The sequence below is a fragment of the Oncorhynchus nerka genome, linkage group LG22 (genome assembly GCF_034236695.1).
Source record: "Oncorhynchus nerka isolate Pitt River linkage group LG22, Oner_Uvic_2.0, whole genome shotgun sequence".
Classification (NCBI taxonomy): Eukaryota; Metazoa; Chordata; class Actinopteri; order Salmoniformes; family Salmonidae; genus Oncorhynchus; species Oncorhynchus nerka.
The window spans coordinates 69687059-69713117 of record NC_088417.1 but is presented as its reverse complement, the minus strand read 5'-3'; the positions used below and the strand labels follow the sequence as shown (position 1 = coordinate 69713117).

General features: G+C 42.4%; 1 protein-coding gene across 1 annotated transcript; it reads left to right on the top strand.

The window, feature by feature from the left end:
* Positions 1 to 54: 54 nt before the first annotated feature.
* Positions 55 to 19470, top strand: LOC115105566 (protein Wnt-11-like). Its single transcript, XM_029627749.2, has 6 exons — positions 55 to 268; positions 1610 to 1805; positions 3406 to 3650; positions 5965 to 6242; positions 10775 to 11067; positions 18043 to 19470. The coding sequence occupies exons 2-6, from the start codon at positions 1723 to 1725 to the stop codon at positions 18215 to 18217; spliced, it is 1074 nt and encodes a 357-aa protein (XP_029483609.1). The 5' UTR covers positions 55 to 268; positions 1610 to 1722; the 3' UTR covers positions 18218 to 19470.
* Positions 19471 to 26059: the final 6589 nt, after the last annotated feature.

The following is a 26059-nucleotide window of genomic DNA, read 5'->3' as shown; positions in this document are numbered from 1 at the left end:
GTGCCTGACATCACCAGCGAGATCAAAGCGGCGCAGGAGTACTTATGAGTTGAGGCTGCCCCACTGCCATGAGTCCAACACATTCCGCAGCGAGAGGCACTGCACGCTGAATAACCTGCGGAGAGAGAAGAGGTAGCCACTGTTGCTGGGGAGTAAACGATGCTTACTTCTTTGGATTCATTTGAATTGCGAAATTGTGGATTTATACGAATTTGTGGAGGATATTGAATTCAAAAGGATATTACACTGACACGAATCATCATTAAAGGTGAGGAGCAATGGTCTAGTTTCATGACATGACTATCAAAGTCTAAAGTTATCGATGACATGCTTATTTTCAGAGTTTGATAGCTTTTAATTGGTTGAACACGAACTAGGCTATTTAAAAGATTAGGCTATTATATATCTGATTTGAGTTTGGATAGATAATATCCAAGATATTTTCGAATAAGGACTCGAGTGTAGGCTGCCTTATTAACTTGAACGTGACTCAAACTACATTTTAAGAGTAACTTTATTTACCTATTGTTCCCACTGCGACTGAATAGAGGTAGAAGGCTATAATAACAAGGAGACAGCTTCAAACATGCAGATGGAGGGGAATTTGAAAGAGAACGATGTGGAATAAAGTTCCAATGTTTAGGTTTAGTGGCTGATACGGCTAAACGGGAATTTAATAGATATTCGTTGAAGGTGATCATGGGGAAAACTATTCATTTCATTGACAGTTTCACCCCACACAAAATACCAAAGTAACCTCTGCATGCATAGAGGGGTTTCCCTCGCATAAACCCAATGCACCTTATATAAAATGGGAGATCGGGACAAATGGAACTACCACAACTTTAAGGTTTTGTGAAGAAATATTAAATGTGTTTAAATGTTGAATAGATGTTTTTAATGTAAAATCGGATATTCTTACCTAAACTGATTGCCTGCTGATAGTTGATTGCTTGCTAACCGTTATACCACATGTGCTGTAGCTGACATGTCCAAAGGGTCTGATGTTGTGCTCCTGTACAGCGTAGCCAATTTAGATCACAATTCGCAACATGTAATAAATTAGGCTATAGGTTTGTATTACCCACATGGTTAGAGATGCTTAGGAAGATTTGCAACATGGTGAAAATAGAGTCAAATAATAGTGTTATTATACTGTTATGCAACTATTATTTCCACTTTAAATATCACTATAATCAGTGAGATTAGTGTTTTGTTTAAGGCATAAAATTAAAGTTATTTTCAAAGAGCTTCCTTATCAAGACAATTAAAAACCCTATCTGATGGAGGTAATGCCCTGTACAAGTACAACCGTGTCTGCTGTAGAGTAGTGTGCGCTGCTGGTGTTGCCATCCACTGATCACATTACTATCTGAAATGTATCTGAAGTTAAGCAGAAAATACAATTCAGTTTGTGTGTGTGTGGGGGGAGTTCCACAATGAATACATTTCTTGAAATAGGGTTTTAGATATCTCTATGACTTTTCCACTATACATAAGAAATATGGCAGTGAACAAAACCATTATAGCATAGATTATCTTTTGACATTTTGCTTTGAATAGTGTGGAGTGTTCCTTTAATGGTGTATTTTTGTATTCCACCAAACAGGGGGAAGAGGGGGAGACGGTGTCATGGCAGTTGACTTGTGATTGCACCTATAAGAGCCTAAAAGCCAACAGCCACCTGCATTACTGTCATCTCTAAGTTGGAACACTATCATTATGAAGAAAACGTCTAACACCCTCCCACTCTGTCTGCTTACCATTCTGCTGCTGTCCCAGATCTGCTCCGGCATCAAATGGCTGTAAGGAACTTTTATGTTGTCTTTTATGTGTGTGCATTCTTCCTTTTGCTTTACTGTTTATTGTGGCTTGTGTTGTGCATAGGCAGCAAAACAGAAGCTGGGGCTCTCCAAGTCCTTCTTGTTTCCTACTGTATTTATTCTACACCTGCAGAAAAATATAATATAACTTTATTGTCCATCTGAGGATGAACATTTGCCACATTTTCTGCTGGTAAACTAAAAGAAAGGCTGTGCGTTATTTCAGTCCAGGTTCTCAATTTGTCCCCTGATGAATGTTAATGAGAAGATTTGAATGGGAATTATGGAGTGAAAAATTAATACTCTGTTAGAACAGAGTACTCGAAAGCAACACGCAGCTTGTGTGTTAAACATCAGTATAACCAAGAGTGACATCATTTGGAAGTTCTTCCCTTAGATATACATATTCCTCATTGACTTTGGTACATATTTTTCTTTGGTTCATAGATTGATTGACATTTTATGCCTGCACATGATTTGGGATGTTTTCTTTTACCATCTGTAGCATCTGAAACCTATGAGTGAGTTGTTGTAAGATTTCTATAGGCTATAACAGTCGAACAGCAAATGTGCCTCAGAGAAAGAGATGGAGATTGCATGACATTGTGCTAAATCCTATAGTAGAAAGGGTCTCTCCCAGCCTTGATATTTCTACGGGGCCTGGATGTGAACCAGATGCGGCCATAAACACCTGTGAGCTCTGGGTTACCACGAGCACAGGGGAGTCTGTCACAACTTATCGTTGGGCATGGAGTGGCCACTCCCCTCACTCCTAATCCGAAACAGGCCATAGTGCAGGAGGCACTGGCTGGTTCTCACGGAACTCTCTCTCCCTCGCAGTGCTGCTACAAGACATAGAAAACAGTCAGACACTGACTGACCAGGTTCTCTGGTGGTTTTTCTATGAACTAATCTTCTGTTCTGTCTATGTGCAAATCAAGTATGTGTGCCCCCCTTTTAGATTTCGTAATCAGATGATTTATGCCAAACAAAATTCTCGGTAGAATGCAATCCTTTTAACAATGAAGAATGTAGATGATGATAGATGGATAGATGTAGTGCTGTCAGTTAGATCTGGGTCAGGGTTTTTGCCTATGATGAATTCATCATTTGGCATGTTCTGGAACCTCCTCTGCTGAACTAAATCAGGAGAATAGTCTGATGCCAAGCTGTGGTCTGTTATGTTTTACCTGTTCGTGACTTCTTGAGAGATTTTCATTGGCATCCTCTCTCTGGTATTTTTGTATCTTCCAAGTCAAGTGGTACGAATGCCAAAAATTAAAAAAGTTCCAACAGTTCTGATAATCTGTTTGACTGGTTCAAAACACGTTTGAAGCGCAATGGTTCAGTATGTATCATAACTATAGTTATGGGCCTAAAAATGTATGTATGTTAGAAGTGAGAAAATGATTTTTAACTATGGCATCGGATTTTGTATTCATAAAATCATGTCATATTTCATATCAAAAACGTGAAATATTTTGATCTTGGAATTTTTCAGATGACATGTTTGCAGTATAGAAACCTCTGAGTTGAAGCCATCATAATGAAGTACTTATAATTACGTCTGTTTCTGTTCCAGGGCCCTATCTCACACACCCACGTCCCTACACATCAACCAGACCCAACACTGCAAGCTGCTGCCCGGCCTGGTGTCGTCACAAGCCCAACTGTGTCGGAGCAACCTGGAGCTCATGCAGACCATCATCGCTGCAGCCCGCGAGGTCAAGAAGACCTGCCAGAAGACCTTCGCTGACATGCGCTGGAACTGTTCCTCTATTGAAATCCCCAGTGACTCCTCGAGGTATCGTCCAGATCTTGACAGAGGTAGGCCTACTGGTCACAATCTAGGGGAGACCGGGGTTGGCTGTCACACTTTTTACTCTTGTGTGTATTTCTCAGCACCAGTATATCTTAAAAGGCTATTTTCAATATTAGGAGAAAGACCAAGGTATTGGGTTGAAATGGGGACCCTCATATCTTATTCCAACATGGAGTTACAAGCCATCAAAACACACTCTGTCCACCTGTGACAACCAGTCCCATCGTGGGATAGGATGTCACACATTATGTTGTTGGTTGTCACAATGTTTGCTAGTAGCTTATTCTTTTTGTAACAGGAAATGAAGCAATATAGCATACATCATCTTAGAAAAAGCCTTTCTTTGAACTAAGGATATTTCTAACAAATTCAACATTGGGGGGAGACATAAAAAATAAGTGTGTGAGAGAGCGGCAAGGAAGGGAACTTTTTATAGCACAAGCACAAAAGAGCTTGGGATTTATTATAATGGAGTTGATAGTGACAACCAACCCCAATGCTAATAAAGATGTTAGTTACTACATGACTGGACCTTGGAACTCAGAAAATAGGTTTGAAATATAGCTCTCCCTCTCTTCTTTTCAACAAACATAATTGTTCATGGATACTCCCGTAATTAAAACAAAAAAAGTAAAGAAAATTCCCCCTCATCTATGTAAAACACAAATTCTCCTAACCTCACTGTTTTGACATGCTGACATGAATAGACCAGATGGATTGGTTCTTTCAAAGAATGCACACATGTTAACCTTACAAATATTGCACAGTGCCATTTAGATTGTCCTTGAGTTGTTCTTGTCTATTAATGATCTGTATTATGTCATGTTTTATGTTTTGTGTGGGACCCCAGGAAGAGGAGCTGCTGCTTCAGCAGTAACTAATGGGGATCCTAATAAAATGCCAAATACCAAAACCAGTGAGACAACATACCCCAGTCTCCCCTACTGTTTATGGTGCTGTGAGATCAATTGATTGAAATGGTGGTGTGAGATCCATTGTGCTAGGTGTGCAACCCAAACGTTTTTTTCAATAGAAGTAGGAGTGATTATCTCAGACCAAATTATCAGCACAGTAGAAACTCTGTGTCCTTGGTGGGATTCAAAAAGCTAATTCAAGTGTTGCAGGAGATCATTTACAAGCGAGAGTTTAAAGCCTTAATCATCGTCCTTGGGGGTCTTTTGTGCTCTGAGGGCAGAGCAGACTGGGCCAAGCAAAGGCTACCATTCTTCTTTGTGTCCCCTTGAAAGAAAGAAAATAGTCCTTTATCACCCTAGCCACCCACCTCCCTAATATCCGTGCTACAAAGTCCTTCTCTTTATGTTCCAAGTACTTGATGTGGTTGTCTTCATAGCTTAACAGTGCCTTGACTCTCTTTTGTGGCACAATAGATTCCATTCTTCATGTGAGAGATAGTATTGAGTTTGACAGTGACTATTAGAAGGGATCTAGACATCTTTTTTCGTGACAACTCATCCTTCTCAGTTTTAAATCCCTTTTATGTCACACATTACCTACACGCATCTGGTTTTCTATAGTACTGCAAGATGTTAAATATTATCTGCGAACTCAACTGAACATACGTCGTATGAAAAGGCAGGCTCTTAGTTGCTCCTTCCAGTACAAAGCATTAGTAATGTATACAGTACGTGCCTACAGATTTTGATCGATCATTGTCTCATTATATGCACACTCCTTTCAGTGATTTGTCTGAGAGTCTTTCCATGTTCTGTACTTCTACTTTGATGGGTTTATTTCCATTGCCAAAGGGATCTTTGCTGAGCCAGGCAGAGCCAATGTCAGTTCCAGTTTGACTGAGTTTGGGTGAAGATATATATATATATATATATATATATATATATATATATATATATATATATATATAAAAACACAACAAAGATCTGGCTCCTAATCAAAGATTTAAGGAGATAGCTCCACGATGATACGCCTCAGGAGAAGACAAGCTCCATCTGTCAACTGTTAGACCAATCTTGAGAAGCCACTGGCCAATAATAAACTCGTGGTCTTCTTCATACAGGGATGTTTTTGTGGTCTGGCTGGTTCTTCCTGTCTCCCACCTCCATCGTCCAGCATTGACATATCTGCCCTCTTTGTGTACACACTTCACCTACATTAGATCCATATGATCCACTCCGGCTGTATAACCATATCTGTCTAGTGACTATCTGATGTTACTTTTACTGAGGTTTCACTTGGCAAACTGTTCAATGATACAATAGATAAAGGTTAGATTCTACTACAAAAATTATACTCACTGATGTATTTTCCCTCACTCAAAAGGCCTTGTCTTGTTCCAAACAGGCACGAGGGAGTCAGCGTTTGTGTATGCCCTGTCTGCGGCGGCCATCAGCCACACCATAGCGCAGGCGTGCACGTCGGGGGACCTGCGCCTGTGTTCATGCGGCCCCATCCCCGGGGAGATCCCTGAGCCGGGCTACCGCTGGGGCGGATGTGCAGACAACCTGCACTATGGCCTGGTCATGGGCTCCAAGTTCTCTGACGCCCCGATGAAGATGAAGAAGGCAGGCTCCCACGCCAACAAGCTGATGCATCTGCACAACAGTGAAGTGGGGAGACAGGTACAAAGTAATCTTATTATCACAGATCACTGATGACTTACTGTTCATTCTATGTAGTAGTATTCAGAGGTGGGACGGCAGGGTAGCCTAGTGGTTAGATCATTGGACTAGTAACCAAAAGGTTGCAAGTTTATATCCCCGAGTTGACAAGGTACAAATCTGTCGTTCTGCCCCTGAACAGGCAGTTAACCCACTGCCGTCATTGAAAATAAGAATTTGTTCTTAACGGACTTGCTTAGTAAAATAAAAGTCACTATTATTTGAGTCACGAGCAAGTCACAAGATCTGAGTCTCAAGTCAAACAAGTCGAGTCTCGAGTCAAATCTAAATCATGCTTTCCAAGAACAATTCAAGTTGAGTCAAGTCACATGTTTTTTCAAGTCAAGTAAAAAAATAAAACCTATACATGCAATGACTGTTTATTGAGGCTTCCAGACAGCCCTTTTCATTATCTTGTCTATAACACATTTTGATTATGTTATAACATACTTTGCAACTAATTCCAACTAATTCATAATGTAAGTCAATTATACATTTCAAGCAGTTTTGACATACCAAAAGAACAGTAGCTAGGCCTATGCTAGTAATTTATGACTGATGCCCCATTGCTGGTGAGCTTGCAAAGTAAACACTTAATATTTTTGATCACCAAACAATATTTGGAGCTAGATATATATTTATGGCAATATTCTCTCCCTAGCTAGCTTAGTGGTTCTCAAACGTTTTGACCTGCAAGATCCCAAAAATAGTTGGTTAAAAGTTTGCGACCCACACACACACATGCCCGAGGCACATACGCTAACACGTGCACATAATCGCTGCGCAAATGTAGCCTGACATTACAGCCATTACAACCATTCCTGTTAGCAGCCAATAACAACTAGGGATATTATGTCACTTCTCTGGAGTCCAGGGCAAGCAAAATACTGCCTACCTGTAAAAAGTGGAGTTTGCAGGATCGTCTGGAAAGCAGCTTGTTTAAATTGTCCACCCCTCCTTTTGTGGCATTGTAATCCATTATGATTTCTGTTTTTTGTTGTTCCTGGCCACAGATTCTCCCATCCCTATGTAGCATGAGTACCACATTTTTGCCTTTCTTTAGCACGTAGGACACTAGGGACGTGTCGGCCTGAGGTGGGAGCTCTGGCTTGTTTTTTCATACGGTTCCTACCATCGTCAGCTTCCTCTTGAGGAACTCCTGTCCCAGCTTGTGCGAAGTAAAAAAGTTATCGCATGTGATGTTGTGTCCACCGAGTCCTTGTGTCACATCCAGGACAACCCGCATCCCTTGGTTCTTCTCAGGGGCTCCTCCATCTGGCTTCCCTGTATACACTTGCAAGTTCCACGCATATGATGAAGAAGCATCACAAGCAGTCCACCCACGTGTCCCACACTGACCTGATTGCAGCTAGCTTGTCTCTCTGCACTGACCTGATTGCAGCTAGCTTGTCTCTCTGCACTGACCTGATTGCAGCTAGCTTGTCTCTCTACACTGACCTGATTGCAGCTAGCTTGTCTCTCTGCACTGACCTGATTGCAGCTAGCTTGTCTCTCTGCACTGACCTGATTGCAGCTAGCTTGTCTCTCTGCCGCTGAGCTGGTCTGGTGGCTCAGTTATCGAAAGCGGATAATCCTGGAAATAATGTGTACATTTTCCAGAGACATTGTTGCACGGAAATGTTATCTGCTAGTTTCTGCATTCCACAGGGATTCTGAGGATTTCCCATTGGATCTAAAAATGTAAATGTGTTTTGTCCATCTCCTTCCATCTCTATCCAAAAACACACCTTCCCTCCAAATTAGTGTCCAGAATGATTTTCTGGATGGTGTCTGGGATGAACAGTTCAAAAGAAGACTTTATGTCCTGCACATGACTAACCATCATCCACGCCGGCCCTGGTTGCATCCGTATCACATTGGCAGCCATGCGGGGTGGCTCATTCTTTGGGCAAGAAGACCATTCAATGTCACCATTTGTTTTACATCTATATCTCTCCTCCTGCAGGCTGCTGACGAGCTGGTTGCCCACTGGCTGGCTGCTGATGGGCTGGTTCTGGGGCTGGCTGAGGGGCAATCTCATCCTCTTCTTCCAACTCACTGTCAGACTTTGAATTGACAGAGACTTAATCCTCATATTCTGAAATGTCTTCATCTTCCAAAGTGGAAGATGCTCCTTCCGCACTACTGTAGCTTCTCTCTCTGCAAAAATTATTTCTAAGGCCCTCTGAGCAGAGATTATTTTTGCCATACTGATTGATTGTGGTAAGGAGCTACAATGTATCAGACTAATGTATTATAATAACATTGTGCAGGTTCCCGCAAGACATTGTGTAGTTTCACACACTACAAATGGTAAAGAGTGCGAGAATAGCAGGATACAGGCAGACAGGCAGGGAGAGAGCCAGGTTAGGAGGAGGAAGACAGAGAGAAGGCACACACTAAAACTTTTGGTTTAATTTAGACTTGTTTTCACCTACACATACACTTTTCCACACTTTTATTACCCTTGGGTCCAGTGGACCCGAACACCACATATGTAATAAAAATGTGTAGGGCGGTGCAGTGTGCACTCAATGAAAAGTTGTTATTTTACATGTTCTTCATATAACATTGAAAATGTGTCCCACAGACCTGAACACCACACAAGGGTTAAGGCTAGTAGTAGTAGTAGTAGTAGTAGGAGTAGCAGTAGTAGTTTGGCTTGAAAGATGGATATATGGATGACTATTTGAGCATACAGTCCATTCGGAAAGTATTCAGACCCCTTGAGTTTTGCCACATTTTGTTACATTACAGCCATATCCTAAAATAGATTCAATAATTATTTTCCCTCATCAATCTACACACAATAACCCATAATGAAAAAGCGAGAAGAAAAAACTGAAATATAACATTTACAGAAATATTCAGACCCTTTACTCAGTACTTTGTTAAAGCACCTTCTCTGCAGATCCTCTCAAGCTCTGTCAGGTTGGATGGGGAGCGTCGCTGCACAGCTATTTTCAGGTCTCTCCAGAGATGTTTGATCGGGTTCAAGTCCAGGCTGGGCCACTCAAGGTCATTCAGAGACTCCTGCATTGTCTTGGCTGTGTGCTTAGGGTCGTTGTCCTATTGGAAGGTGAACCTTCACCCCAGTCTGTGGTCCTGAGCGCTCTGGAGCATGTTTTCATCAAGGATTTCTATGAACTTTGTTCTGTTCATCTTCCCCTCGATCCTGACTAGTTTCCCAGTCCCTGCTACTGAAAAACATCCCAACAACATCATGCATCCGTCACCATGCTTCACCGTAGGAATGGTGCCAGGTTCCCTCCATACGTGAAACTTGGTATTCAGGCCAAAGAGTCCAATCTTGGTTTCATCAGACCAGAGAATCTTGCTTCTCATGGTCTGAGAGTCCTTTAGGTGTCCCTTGGCAAACCCCTAGTGGGCTTTCATCTGCCTTTTAGGAGGAGTGAGTTCCATCTGGCCACTCTACCATAAAGGCCTGATTAGTGGGGCAGAAGGGTAGCCTAGTGGTTAGAGCATTGGACTAGTAACCGGAAGGTTGCAAGTTCAAACCCCTGAGCTGACAAGGTACAAATCTGTAATTCTGCCCCTGAACAGGCAGTTAACCCACTGTTCCTAGGCTGTCATTGAAAATAAGAATTTGTTCTTAACTGACTTGCCTGATTAAATAAAGGTAAAATAAATAAAAAAGTGGAGTGCTACAGAAATGGTTGTACTTCTGGAAGGTTCTCCCATCTCCACAGAGGAACGCTGGAGCTTTGTCAGAGTGACCATCTGGTTCTTGGTCACCTCCCTGACCAAGGCCCTTCTCTCCCGATTGCTCAGTTTTGCCGGGCGGCCAGCTCTAGGAAGAGTTTTGGTGGTTCCAAACTTGCAGCCTTGTATTTAAGAATGATGGAGGCCAGTTTGTTCTTGGGGACCTTCAATGCTTCAGAAATATTTTGGTACCCTTCCCCAGATCTGTGCCTCGATACAATCTTGTCTCTGAGCTCTACGGACAATTCCTTCAGCCTCATGGCTTGGTTTTTGCTCTGAAATGCCCTGTCAACTGTGGGACCTTATATAGACAGGTGTGTGCCTTTCCAAATTATGTCCAGTCAATTGAATTTACTACACGTGGACTCCAATCAAGTTGTAGAAACCTCTCAAGGATGATCAATGGAAACAGGATGCACCTTACTTCAATTTCGAGTCTCATAGCAAAGGGTCTGAATACTTATGCAAATAAGGTTTTTTTGTTTTTTTATTTTTTCAAACATTTCTAAAAACCTGTTTTTGCTTTCTAATTATGGGGTATTGTGTGTAGATTAATGAGGGAAAAAAACAATTTAATACATTTTAAAATAAGGCTGTAATGTAACAAAATATGTAAAATGTTAAGGGGTCTGAATACTTTCCGAATGCACTGTATATAGCTCTTTTCAGGGCCTATTACTGTAAATCAATCCCTATTTGCAATCTTTGACATATTTTCTGCTGTAGCATTAGCCTCAATAGTAACAGTGTTTTACGTTCACGTCCTCCAGGCCCTGAGAGATGCGCTGGTGATGAAGTGTAAGTGTCACGGTGTGTCTGGCTCCTGCTCCATACGGACCTGCTGGAGAGGCCTGCAGGACCTGAAGGACATCGCCATTGACCTGAAGACCAAGTACCTGTCAGCCACTAAGGTGGTGCACAGACCCATGGGTACGCGCAAGCAGCTGGTCCCCAAGGACATTGACATCAGGCCCGTCAGAGAGAACGAACTGGTCTACCTGCAGAGCTCTCCGGACTTCTGTGCCAAGAACGACAAGCTGGGTTCCGTCGGCACCCAGGACAGGTGAGACTGTTACAGGAACTGTGTGTGTGTGTGTGTGTGTGTGTGTGTGTGTGTGTGTGTGTGTGTGTGTGTGTGTGTGTGTGTGTGTGTGTGTGTGTGTGTGTTTGTGTGTGTGTGTGTGTGTGTGGGTATTTGAGGCAGCTACATTAAGGCAGCTATATACAATTTTAAATATTACATGACATTTCATAACACTTTTCACAACACATTAAGTGTGTTCCCTCAGGCCACTAATCCATGTGTACGAGCCCTATTCTGAGCCAATTTAAATGTTCTAATGTTATATTAATAACTCTATTGTCCCATTGAATGCAAATGTTATCGAAAATGGTATCAAACACTTCATGAGAGCCCATGAGCTCATGTTGCACAACATTTCTATAGGCTATGCAATTATGAGAGAAAACACAGTGATGGCTATATTTATTTCTCAACCTTCCTAATATTAAGCAAATATTAAGCACATTGTTTATCTTTACAACAGGAGTATAGCCTACCTGGCATGAAAATGAACTACAGGAAAGCATCCTCCATTCGCTATTTAAGTGCATAGATGACATGTCTTTTTTCCCGCTGCCCCGGTTTCGATACAGGTGCCTGATAAGGGCCCATTCTATATCAAAACGAATTTCACACATATATTATTTAGTACATGTAAAGACAAGATTAAATCAAGAATAAACTGATGGGTGACAATATTAGCCTATCAATTGTGAATTATATACTACCACTTGTGACTTTTTAGAATCATAGTCACACACCTCATGTAGCCTAGACCATAGGCCTATATGCTTTGATAAGGTTTGTATCATAACTAAAGTGGCCAAATAACTTCTTAAAAATGAAGCACATTAATACTCTTTACAAGGGATGTAGAGCTTAACTGTCATACATACTAATTTTCACCGTCAAAAAGCAGCTTTATAATAAAAGCATTACATGCACAATCGCCTTTGTGGTTTGGATAAGGATGCGCGCAGTTGCGTCCCCGATGTGTCTGTCTTCACTTTTATCCTGTGAGAAAGACCCGATCACGTGATGGAGAACCGTGTGAGTGAGATGAGAGGTGCTTCTGAGCAGGCAGCACACAGGGAGAAGGGCTGCAGAAGGAATGTTTTTTTTAGGTTGCATTATGGCCACACAAAGGGAATGCCGCCGGGAAATTCAAGGCATTATCAAGTGCTTCTCAAATTGTGAATGAGAGACTGACGAAGTGTGTACAGTCTGCGCAAAAATAAACAAAGCAGAGCTGATGCCTTTCAAGCTACTTTTTTCAAATCATCATTAGAGTCGCGTCATGCAGCCTTACAATGTATTAAAAATCAAAACGTATAGCCCAAAGTTTGTAGAACAATTGAAGTTACATTAATAACTATAAATGAAGCATAAAGGAGTACCTATTTCTTTGTTAACCGCTCAACACAGAATAGCCGCATGTGCGCAGTCCCTCAAATCGTTTGGAAAATATGTCCTTTCTTTTTTATTCAGCTTTGTTTAATTGTATTATTCATACTATAAAATAATATAAATCATGCCACGGAATTCTAAGCAAATCTTGTCTGCTAAATGAACTAGTGTAGCCCACAGCCACATGGCATAGCCAGATCAGGGCCTAACATCAGGACAACTCAGAGTATGCTATCCTGTTCTTCTGAAATAGACTCAATTTTTTCATATCATGTTTCTTTAGACCTGTCTAAAATAGATAATAGATTTATTGTGAAGGTGTAGGCTATATTACATGGGTTTATTAGACTTTTTAAAATGTAGATGTTCCAAAGGTCTGCATCATGTGTAGAAGCCAGGTTGCATGTTCGAATCTCATCACAGACAACTTCAGCATTTTAGTCAATTAACAAGTTTGCAACTACTTACTACTTTTTTAGCTACTTTGCAACTACTTAGCATGCTAGCTAACCCTGGGGCGGCAGGGTAGCCTAGTGGTTAGAGCGTTGGACTAGTAACCGGAAGGTTGCGAGTTCAAACCCCCGAGCTGACAAGGTACAAATCTGTCATTCTGCCCCTGAACAGGCAATTAACCCACTGCTCCCAGGCCGTCATTGAAAATAAGAATGTGTTCTTAACTGACTAGCCTGATTAAATAAAGGTTAAATTAAAATTCTCTAACCTTAACCCCCCCCAACCCCTAGCCTAGCTAACATTAGCCATCTATCTAATGTTAGCATTAGCCACCTAGCTAATGTTACCCACAACAAATTAGAATATGTAACATATCATATGTTTTGGAAATTCACAACATATTGTAAGAATTCCAATTCGTAACATATTGTACGAATTGCAATTCGGGAAACATATCATACGAATTGTAATTCGGAGCATATCATACCAAATGGATAAATTAATAAATACCATGAGAATTGTGACATATCATACTAATTGGAGTGTCCCGAATATACATTTACTATGTTACGTCTACCCCTGAATCCAGGTTGTAATATAGGACCTTACAAAATCATAGCTACTCTTTTGTGAAAGCTCTACATACTCAGTATGTTGGCCTGGCTCTGCCTGGTTCCTGCTTCACGGCTGTGCAGCTAACATTTAGGAAATTACCATTCCTGTTTGTTTTCTCAAGCGGGGAGTTCGTCCAGGATGTTGATTTAATTAGCTGCCGCCCTCCCTGGTGGCAGGCACCATTTTGTTTTGAGAATCCCTGATAAAGCAAGTGGTCCCTGAGATTGGCCTGTCTGTGGTATGTCTGAGCACGTGTCACTGCCATGCCCATTGTGACTCGTGCCCTTGTGTTGCTATCAGACAGGGGTGAGTAATGTGGTTATTCTTAGAGCCTGAGTGCATTCAGCTGATATCGATTTGAGAGCACGACACAGAAGGAAACGGGTTAAGATTAAACAAGATTCTCTCTATTCATCTGAAGGTATTCATTAGGAAATACACGTTGCATGTTGTCGGTCGGACCACTGTGAGAACTTAGTGGGAAGTAAGGGGTATTTTCTTTGTCTGGGGTAAAGGCCAGATACAGTTGAAGTCGGAAGTTTACATACACCTTAGCCAAATACATTTAAACACAGTTTTCACAATTCCTGACATTTAATCCTAGTAAAAATTCCCAGTCTTAGGTCAGTTAGGATCCCAACTTTATTTTTAGAATGTGAAATGTCAGAATAATAGTAGAGCGAATGATTTATTTCAGCTTTTATTTCTTTCATCACATTCCCAGTCGGTCAAAAGTTTACATACAACTCCATTAGTATTTGGTAGCATTGCCTTGGTAGCATTGCTAACTATAGTTTGTTAACAAGAAATTTGTGGAGTGGTTGAAAAACAAGTTTTAATGGTAGCATTGCCTTTAAATTGTTTAACTTGGGTCAAACGTTTCAAGCTTCCCAAAATAAGTTGGGTGAATTTTGGCCCATTCCTCCTGACAGAGCTGGTGTAACTGAGTCAGGTTTGTAGGCCTCTTTGCTCGCACACACTTTTTTTTCAATGTTTTTTTGTTGTTGAATTTTACCCCTTTTTCTCCCCAATTTTGTGGTATCCAATTGTTGTAATAGCTACTATCTTGTCTCATCGCTACAACTCCCGTACGGGCTCGGGAGAGACGAAGGTTGAAAGTCATGCGTCCTCCGATACACAACCCAACCAAGCCGCACTGCTTCTTAACACAGCGCGCATCCAACCCGGAAGCCAGCCGCACCAATGTGTCGGAGGACACACCGTGCACCTGGCAACTTTGATTAGCGCGCACTGCGCCCGGCCCGCCACAGGAGTCGCTGGTGCGCGATGAGACAAGGACATCCCTACCGACCAATCCCTCCCTAACCCGGACGACGCTAGGCCAATTGTGCGTCGCCCCACGGACCTCCCGGTCGCGGCCGGTTACGACAGAGCCTGGGCGCGAACCCAGGGACTCTGATGGCACAGCTGGCGCTGCAGTACAGCACCCTTAACTACTGCGCCACCCGGGAGGCCCCTCGCACACACCTTTACAGTTCTGTCCACAAATTTTCTATGGGATTGAGGCCAGGGCTTTGTGATGGCCACTCCAATACCTTAACTTTGTTGTCCTTAAGCCATTTTGCCACAACTTTGGACGTATGCTTGGGGAAGACCCATTTGCTAGCAAGCTTTAACTTCCTGACTGATGACTTGAGATGTTGCTTCAATATATCCACATAATTTTCCATTCTCACGAGGTCATCTATTTTGTGATGTGCACCAGTCCCTCCCTCCCGCAGCCAAGCACCCCGACAACATGATGCTGCCACCCCCGTGCTTCACGGTTGGGATGGTGTTCTTCGGCTTGCAAGCCTCCCCCTTTTTCCTCTAAACATAATGGTCATTATGGCCAAACAGTTCTATTTTTGTTTCATCAGATCAGAGGACATTTTTCCAAAAAGTACAATCTTTGTCCCCATGTGCAGTTGCAAAACCGTAGTCTGGCTTTTTTTCTGGCGGTTTTGGAGCAGTGGCTTCTTCTTTGCTGAGCGGCCTTTCAGGTTATGTCGATATAGGACTCGTTTTACTGTGGATATAGATAACTTTGTACCTGTTTCCTCCAGCATCTTCACAAGGTCCTTTGCTGTTGTTCTGGGATTGATTTGCACTTTTCGCACCAAAGTACGTCTCTGGGAGACAGAACGCATCTCCTTCCTCTGAGGTATGACGGCTGCGTGGTCCCATGGTGTTTATACTTGCGTAATATTGTTTGTACAGATGAACGTGATACCTTTAGGCATTTGAAATTGCTCCCAAGGATGAACCAGACTTGTGGAGGTCTAAAAACAAATTCTGAGGTCTTGGCTAGTTTCTTTTGATTTTCCTATGATGTTAAGCAAAGAGGCACTGAGTTTGAAGGTAGGCCTTGAAATACATCCACAGGCACACCTCCAATTGACTAAAATTATGTCAATTAGCCTATCAGAAGCTTCTAAAGCCATGACATAATTTTCTGGAATTTTCCAATCTGTTTAAAGGCACAGTCAACTTAGTATATGTAAACTTCTGACCCACTGGAATTGTGATACAGTGAATTATAAGTGAAATAATCTGTCTGTAAGTAGTTGTTGGAAAAATGACTTGTGTCATGCACAAAGTAGATGTCCTAACCGACTTGCCAAAACTATAGTTTGTTAACAAGAAATTTGTGGAGTGGTTGAAAAACAAGTTTTAATGACTCCAACCTAAGTGTATGTAAACTTCCGACTTCAACTGCCATCTTTGGCAGCCTAGTGGGTTTTCTTCCTTTTGTATCTTTTGCCATGGATATTAATTTTAGTAGCGTAGCTAAATCTCTGCTGGGCTGCAGAAGATGTATGACAAATTTCAGTAAGGAGTAGGGTTCAGGGCTCTTGGAGCTGGAAATGCGGAACATTGAAAACAATTCATGCAAATGTCTCTTTAGGCCACTTAACAGATAACCTGAAGACATGCTCCATGTCAGGTGCAGTCACAGTGCTCCATGCATCTGCTGTCCCCAACCTGATAAGGGGCCCGTAACACATGGTCTATGGCACATATTCAGTGCTTTACGCTGAGTCACAAGGCATCACCAGCCTCCTGGTGACTATGTGTGACGCTGATGTGTCGTGTGGTGTGTGTTTCAACGAGGGTCCCAGGGGTCTGGGGGATGTTTTAACCGCACCTCCCCATCACATGGCCTCAGCACCATCCACCTCACTCCCACGATCCCTAGCCCCTCCACAAGGGATAGTGCACTTTGTTTGACCCTGACGGAGCCGTGTTCAATGGTACACACTTCAGGGTGGCCTTATCTGTGTTTACCCTTCAAGTGACTTCTAATCTCGCTACTCCTCGCCTTGGATATTTTTGACCCCGTTGATAATACCTGGAGTGTAATAGCAGTAAACATATGTAGTCTACTTCTTAGTAAAGGATAGAAATGTTGGAAGCCTCCTTCTGTAGAAAGCTGTCCAGTGATATACCTTGTAGCGACATTCCTTGTGGGGTTAGAATGTGTTCTGTATTAATAAGAAATGCATAACAAGTTAAACCTCAATAACATCCCCAGAGCTGAGGGATGATCAGTATCTCAAAGGCAACAAGCGCTGTGGGTCTCACGAGGGACGGCACCATCGAAGGATGTTTTAGTTCAGAATTGGATTAGTAGCTCTGACTGTGAGACACACAGCTGTGTGAGAGCGATGTGGAGTTTACAGATGGTCATGTGCTTTTGATCCATTAACTTTACACCAGGCACCAGACTGAAAGGTCAGATTTTCTCTGACAAAACATATCTGTGTAGAGCTATTGTTAATTGGCCTGTCCCAAAGGCCACTATTGTAATGAGTCTGTCCTACTTTTCCCAATGACTCTAACTTCCCTCCCGCCCCTCCACCCATTCCCTTCTCGTCCCTTCTCTGTGTCAGCAGGCTTCAGCCATCCTCTCAGTGTCTCTGTCTCTCACCAAGCTGGCCATTAACACTCTGGTATTATAAAACAATGCAATTATGTGGAGCGAGAGTGGGTTAAATAGAGGGAGGGCTCCCGTGTGTATTCACTGTGATTTATGATACGGCTATTCTCTGCTCACTTAAGATGCCCCCAGGCTTAAGAAAGGGTCCCAAGCGAAGCATTCGGTGCCCTAAGACAAAACACAAGGGGGAAATGTTTGGGTGAATGCACAATAAGCATTCATCAAGCTCCCCCTTTTAGAGACATTTGTTAGGCTTGAGATGGTTTCGGAATTGTCCAAAACATTGGACAAAACGTTTTGGGGTTGATCTTTGAGAGAGGAACTCTTCTAAGGTCAATGGGGTTGTTTGAGGGGGGAATCTATTAGGGAGACTGGGTTTATGTGTATGTAAATGTTTTAGGGACCTTGAGGGCTTTCCATAAACCACAATGTATTATCAGTGTGTAGAATGGTTTGTTTTTCTCTCATTTGTTTGGGGGCAGAATGAGTGTCATTTAGGAATGCAAAAGGTTCTCAAACATAGTTGTAACTTTTTCCCCGTTTCTGTCTGTTCATTCCAGGCAATGCAACAAGACATCCATCGGCAGCGACAGCTGTGACATGATGTGCTGTGGGCGTGGCTACAACCCCTACACAGAGAAGCTGGTGGAGCGCTGCCACTGCAAGTACCACTGGTGCTGCTATGTCACATGTAAAAAGTGTGAGAGGATTGTGGAGAGATACGTCTGCAAATGAGTCCATGTTGTCTACTTCATCCACCCAGCCACCTAACCGCCCCACGTCTATGTGCTGGGGCTACAGATAACCAAAGCACTACGTTACCAAGAAGGCTTACTTTTGTCTTAAGCTTTAGCATGTATATTTTGACAAGAAAGTGTTTATTTTTGTTCATTCTTTTTAATTAAACTCTGACTCACAAGCTGGACTTAAAACCTTTTCCATTTTACGAACGCGGACACATGGGTGTTGTGACAATGCCTATTGGTTTACGTGAAGCCCACCGTCCTCGAGGATTTTTTCTTTCCTTTCATAAATGTGCATTACACTTGCCGTACTCGGATATCAAATGTCTATTTTCGTATATACTTTTATTCAAATAAATGATATTGGATTTGTTTTTTGAGGAGAGGGACTGTAGTCTCCTCGTTTGCTGTTGGGGGTATACTTCCAACCTCGCTCTGATGTTGACACTCACCGTTTACTTCAGAACCATTCCACGGAATTCAAAGGGTTCTGAAGGATCCATGGTGTTTTTCCTCAAATGGTAGTCCTTTTTTCAACAGAGAAAGACACTGAAAGAAAGAGAGGGAAATCGTGCTCAACACACAAAGGGAACTTAAAAGTACTTTTAGTTGTGGAACTTTTTTAGTAACTGGTGTTGAACTCTTGAGCACTGGAGCTTGACTGGGGACTCGCCTGCAGACACACAGTTCTGTGTGCATCCTCAGGATAAGGACAAAGAACTCCCAGTGTTAGAAACAGCACATTATCCCTATAATGTCTGACATGCAGGTAGTCCAAAGCCTAACACTCAGAGCATGTGAACGGAACACATGGGTCTCCTTTAATGCCGTGTTATGATGAACCACTCTTACGTGGCTGTACATACTGTCTTTTTGTATGCTGAATTAAAGAAAGAAATATTTATAAACTAATTATAGACTCTTTAACAAGCTCTCAATTTTTTCTTTTCCCAAGATCGCAACTCATCATCATCATCATCATGGTGAATTTTCTTTTTGTAATTTAAAAGAAACTTGGCAAGAGAAATATGTAACCTCACAGGCTGGTGTTTTTGAAATGGACTAGCTATATGTCTTCCCCCCGAATCATTACTGTAATTAATGACATCTCAAAGTGTTAAGAAAATAACAGTTTCACACAATGACCTGTGACTGTGAGATAAATGTGCACACTTGTAATGTGTTTTAGTTTTCAATCAGAAGGCCAATTGGGATCAACCTCTCAATTACAAAAACCCTGGGAAAGTGTTTGTTTGGACATTCTTCACTGTCACAAGGGCTATTAATTATGATATGATTCTAACCCTCAAACAATCATTTGGATGAGAAGAGATCTTGGATTCGGCTAAAGTTCCAATTCAAAAACCAGGCAACAGTAAACATGTTGCTTCCCACCTTTCAGAGTTTGCATTTTCAATCTCTTGTTATAGCGCCACTATCTGACCAATCAGTGTCATTTTGTAAACAGCGGAACTCTATGGAAAACATCATTCACCCAAGTTTCGTAAAAATCTGTTTAGTGTTGTCTGAGACTAATGTACGAACGGACAGACAGAGGACAGATGGATGGTGACAGATCCACAATCCTCTCCCTGATTTCATTGTGGGAACAACAAAAATAAATCTAATTTATTTTCATACACAGGGTTACATTTTTTTTTAGGTTGTTAGTCAAAGGAACAGATCTTGGCAGTTGGCACTCTATAAGGCAGAAGTATAACCCACTGACCAAGCCTTGTGTTGCTTTGTAGTTTTCATGATTCTGAACAGACAGAAATAACTAACTCTTGGCCCATGCTGAGGCTCCAACCTAATCCAGCCGAGCATATGTACCGCTATTGACCTAGCCCGCTTGTGGGAGCAAACTAGAACACTATAGAACTGCAGGGGAGGTATGTTTAATAGAACGCAATCATTGTTACATTCGTTTTTTGGAGGTCTTTTATGAGCTAGGTTTTTGTTTTCAATCATCGACTACTGCTAACAAATTGATTGATGGGCATCTTTTAACTGATTAAAGTAGTCATATTTTAGGAATGATGAGAAATACACCGCAGAGTGAATTCCAGATACAATGTGTTGTCTGTAATCCAGCCAAGCCAGTGTCATGGATACATAACCCCTTTTTCATGCTGTGTTACATCAGCCAATGAAAATCACAGGTAGTACATACATAGAAAATGTGTAGACAAAATCACAGGTAGTACATACATAGAAAATGTGTAGACGGGTTGAACAATGGACACTATCTACTTAGGACCCTCAAAGGCTGTCCTGTGAACCTATCTGTCAGTATTTTAAATGCAGTGCCAGCATGTGAGGATGGACACAATCTGTCGTGATGAGGAAAGGTGTGGGAGGTAAACGGGGGTTGGAGGAGGAGGAGGGTGGGGGTGAAAGGTTAGAGGTCTGGGGGAAAGAATGGGGAGTCGGAGGAGCACTCTGTGCAGGTGAGTGGAGGTCTCGCTCCACACAGCCCTGCCTGTCGACAGCCTCAAGTACCCTTCAGTCAGTGGCATTCCCTAGGCTGGCAGCTGGATGGGAGGGGGAAGGAGGATATGTGTGTGTGTTTGTGTGTGTGTGTGTGTGTGTGTGTGTGTGTGTGTGTGTGTGTGTGTGTGTGTGTGTGTGTGTGTGTGTGTGTGTGTGTGTGTGTGTGTGTGTGTGTGTGTGTGTGTGTGTGTGTGTGTGTGTGTGTGTGTGTGTGTGTGTGTGTGTGTGTGTGTGCGCACTTGTGCATGTGTGCCGACTGTTGTCTGTCGGTGGGGCCACTGCCAACACATAAGTGAGGCTAACCTGATGAGTGAGGAGATACAAGCTGCCCTCCATGTAGCAGGCCTAACTTAAGGGCCAGTGACACGCCAAGGGTTACAAACCCTGGTTCTGACAACTTTGGCTGTCCAAGAGCTTGTCAGACCATCAAAGCCATGCTGTCATAGAGTGCGTGCTTGGGTGTGATGTGAAGGGACGGTGTATGGCTATATGGTGACTCTTGACTTGGAGTGCAATAGTAAACTTCAACCTCTCACAAGGCCTCCACTTGACCTCTTGAACACAAAGCTAAAGGCAGTGCCACCTTTGCTAATGGTGACAGCAAGCATTTCCCAACATAATTAAATACTTGTATAAGTCTATTAATCCCCTAAATGTATGCTCAATATAAAAAACAATAACGTGAACACAAATACTGAATTATTATGATAATAGTTTTGTTGAAATTAATTCACTGAAATTTACTACCAGAGACCTACCATGCCTTTAGAATAAGTTCTGAGTTCTGTCTGCATGCTACAATGCTACAATTCCACTGACCTCTTTCTGACCTCTCTAAAACATCTGATTGAACAACGAGGTTGAAATATAGCACAGAAGCACAGAAACAAAGAAGGTTTAACTAATACTTTCACTTTGATAAATAATTCATATAAGCCATGAAAGCATGGCTAATTCTATCCATTTTACAGAGGACCACTAGTACCTAAAGGAATGCAAATAAACTTGTTTGCGCATTCTGTCTTTTTTCTTTCTCTCTCCACACAAAGCCCAGAGAGAAGCAGAGGAGGAGCTGTTAGCTAATGTGAACAGAATGTCCAGGCAGCTTTGTTGCTCAGCCTAACACCATCACATACAGCAGTTTTAGAACACCATAGTTCAAGGCCGCTAAAAAGCATTGTCCTCTAATAATAACAAAACAACCCGACACTAATTGTCACTGAAGTTTACTTTTTTATGTATTTTCCAAAAGTATCTGTTTAGCTAGGGTGGCTCTGGGGGAGTTGGCCTGTAATCGAGAGGGGAAAAGGAGAGTTTAATGGACAGCAGTGAAAATCTTCCGGGGTTAATGTCAGCCGAGACCATATAATGACAATCGCCTTTGTGTGCCCTCTGGTCTAGATACTCGCTGTGAATGAGGGAGACAAAGAATTTGACTGGAGTGGTAAAGGCTTTGAGATGTACTGACCCGTACCTTAAATGGACTTTTGTGAGCCACTCCCCACCCTCCTGCTCTTTGTAAAAGGGCCCAGCAGTATGTGCTGTTAAATGCTGTTTTTGTTGTTTGCTGTGAGCAGGCGCCTGGGCCGGCGCTCCGGGGCCGTTAGGATGTGTCCTGAGGCATGTTGCCTGGGAGATAGTAGAGGCAAGGCATGCACTGCAGCAACATCCCAAATAAAGACTAACTTGTAAGATGGGTGAGATGAGTGATTAGGGGAACTGGTGAAGGGAGGTGATGGAAGGTGGTTGAGTGGAGAAATATGTAGAAATAATGGGTGCTTTCCAGAGAAATAGAATTACAGGTAATTCTATTTCTATGGTGCTTTCCCTCAAAATCAAATCAGTCGAACATCGTCATAGATACGGTACAGATGCTCTCATAATATTGAAGATCAAGACTCTTGGCATAGAGAGCACTCATTATTGAGAATGATTCAGCACTAAAATAAGAATAAAAACAGTTACCATAATAAGAGACACAAAACATGCAATGCGTTTTAGATCAAAGGCAGACATTCATGTTAATTGATGTCTTCAGATACTTATTCCAATTGATTTCAGCTGTAACTATTTCTATAATAAAAATAAAAATCATTACACAAAGCTAAAACTGACAAGCATATATTGCCTAATTTTACAATACCTCTATATGACAGTGTTACATTTAAACTCGAAAAGGGAATGTAAATCTTCATGAATATAGAACATCAGTGTCCTTTCAAATGCATACAGGATTTTTTTGGGGGAGGATACATGTTAAATACCAAAAACTTGCCAAATAATTTATTTTATTTGTATTTATTTTATGCATTTTAAATACATTACAGCATATATTACTGAATGTATTTATATAGAATGTACACTACACCAAAAGTACAGTACCAGTCAAAGGTTTGGACACACATACTAATTCAAGGGTTTTTCTTTATGTTTAACTATTTTCTACATTGTAGAATAATAGTGAAGACTTCAAAACTATGAAATAACACATTGAATTATGTAGTAACCAAAAAAGTGTTAAACAAATCAAAATATATTTTATATTTTACATTCTTCAAAGTAGCCACCCTTTGCCTTTATGACAGCTTTGCACACTCTTAGCATTCTCTCAACCAGCTTTACCTGGAATTCTTTTCAAACAACCTTGAAGGAGTTCCCACACATACTGAGCACTTGTTGGCTGCTTTTCCTTCATTCTGCGGTCCAACTCATCCCAAACCATCTCAATTGGGCTGAGGTCGGGTGATTGTGGAGGCCAGGTCATCATATGCAACACTCCCATTACTCTCCTTCTTTGTCAAATAGTCCTTACACAGTCTGGAGGTGTGTTGGGTCATTGTCCTGTTAAAACAAATGATAGTCCCACTAAGCGCAAACCAGATGGGATGGAGTATCGCTGCAGAATACTGTGGTCGCCATGCTGGTTAAGTGTACCTTGAATTCTAAATAAATCACCGACAGTGTCACCAGCAAAGCACCCCCACACCATCACACCTCCTCCTCCATGCTTCACTTCATATATCCAAGATGGTGTAGCAGTCGGATGTGTGTTTGTCTTGTCCCGTGTTAATGAGTCTGTAAAGTCTGTTTTTCATTTTTTCTGTATATATTTTAATCTCACTTTCCATCTACGAACTAAACATATTTTCCTGCAACCCGCCTCACCCAATGTGGTACGGATTTGCATTTTTTTTTATACCTTATAAATGGAACCTCCATCAGAAGCTAGCCTTTAGCTCGGACACTAGACAGCTTTAGCTCGGACAATTACCTGCCAATCTGCACAGCGCAATATCAACCCAGAGAATATCGGACTGCTTTCTCCACCACATCACTGGATTCATGCCGCAAGCTCTGGACCATCACACCGGATCATCGCAGCTAGCTAGCTGCAACCGAGTGGCTACTCTTGGCTAACGCCTCTGTCCCGAAGCAAGCACCAGTAAGCTAGCCTCGAGCTAGGTTCATCTCCCGGCCAGCCGACGGAGTATACCAGCTAATTCTTGGGCTACAATTAGCTCTTCTGCCAATTGGCCTGGACCCTTTATTGTCAACACGGAGCCCCACCGATCCATCACAACTGGCCTGCCGACGTAATCGTCCGATGTGTTTCAACAGGCGATTTCCGGTGCGATGTCACCAAAACCCATCTGCCAGCCCCGGCCTGCTAGCTTTCTGAATGCCCTGTCTCCCGCTCGGCTAGCATAGTAGAAATGACCGAATGGCTCCCTGACTCACCTATTGCTGGTTATTGGACCCTATGATCACTCGGCTACACAGCTAATGCCTGCTGGTCTATTCATTAACACTGTAACTAATTTTGTTTATCTTTCAACCCCAGCCTCAAACTTAGGTCCTGTGTGTACCTAACTGACCCTCTCTGCCCGTACCCTTATCCTACTCCTCCTCTGTTCTTCTGGTGATGTAGAGGTTAACCCAGTCCCTGTAGCCCCCAGTACCACACCTATTCCCCAGGTGTTCTCATTTGTTGACGTCTGTAACTGTAACATGTTAACATCAGAAGCCTCCTCCCTAAGTTTATTTTATTCACTGCTTTAGCACACTCCGCCAACTCTGATGTCCTAGCCTTGTCTGAATCCTGGCTTAGGAAGGCCAGCAAAGATTCTGACATTTCCATCCCAACTACAACATTTTCTGTCAAGATAGAACTGCCAAAGGGGGCGGAGATGCAATCTACTGCGATAGCCTGCAAAGTTCTGTCTTTACTATCCAGGTCTGTGCCCAAAGAGTTTGAGCTTCTACTTTTAAAAATCCTCCTTTACAGAAATAAGTATCTCACTGTTGTCGCTTGTTATAGACCCCCCTCAACCCCCAGCTGTGCCCTGGACACCATATGTGAATTGATTGCCCCCATCTATCTTCAGAGTTCGTACTGTTAGGTGACCTAAACTGGGATATGCTTAATAAAACCCCGGCAGTCCTACAATCTAAGATAGATGCCCTCAATCTCACACAAATTATCAAGGAACCTACCAGGTACAACACTAAATTCGTAAACATGGGCACCCTGATAGATAACATCCTGACCAACTTGCCCTCCAAATACACCTCTGCTGTCTTCAACCAGGATCTCAGCGATCACTGCTTCATTGCCTGCATCCGTAATGGGTCCGCGGTCAAACAACCACCCCTCATCACTGACAAACGCTCCCTAAAATACTTCAGCAAGCAGGCCTTTCTAATCGACCTGGCCCGGGTATCCTGGAAGGATATTGACCTCATCCGGTCAGTCGAGGATGCCTGGTTGTTCTTTAAAAGTGCTTTCCTCGCCATCTTAAATAAGCATGCCTCATCTCAGCTGCCCACTGCATTGAGGCTAGTAAACACTGTCACCACCGATAAATCTACGAGTATTTCAATAAGCATTTTTCTACAGCCGGCCATGCTTTCCACCTGGCTACCCCTACCCCGGTCAACAGCTCTGCAACCCCCGCAGCAACATGCCCAAGCCCTCTCGCTTCTTCTTCAGCCAAATCCAGACAGCTGATGTTCTATAAGAGCTGCAAAATATGGACCCCTTCAAATCAGCTGGGCTAGACAATCTGGAGCCTCTCTTTCTAAAATGATCTGCCACAATTGTTGCAACCCCTATTACTAGCCTGTTCAACCTCTCTTTCGTATCGTCTGAGATCCCTAAAGATTGGAAAGCTGCCACGGTCATCCCTCTCTTCAAAGGGAGAGACACTCTAGACCCAAACTGTTACAGACCTATATCCATCCTGCCCTGCCTATCTAAAGTCTTCGAAAAGCCACGTTAACAAACAGATCACGACCATTTCGAATCCCACCGTACCTTCTCTGCTTGCAATCTGGTTTCCGA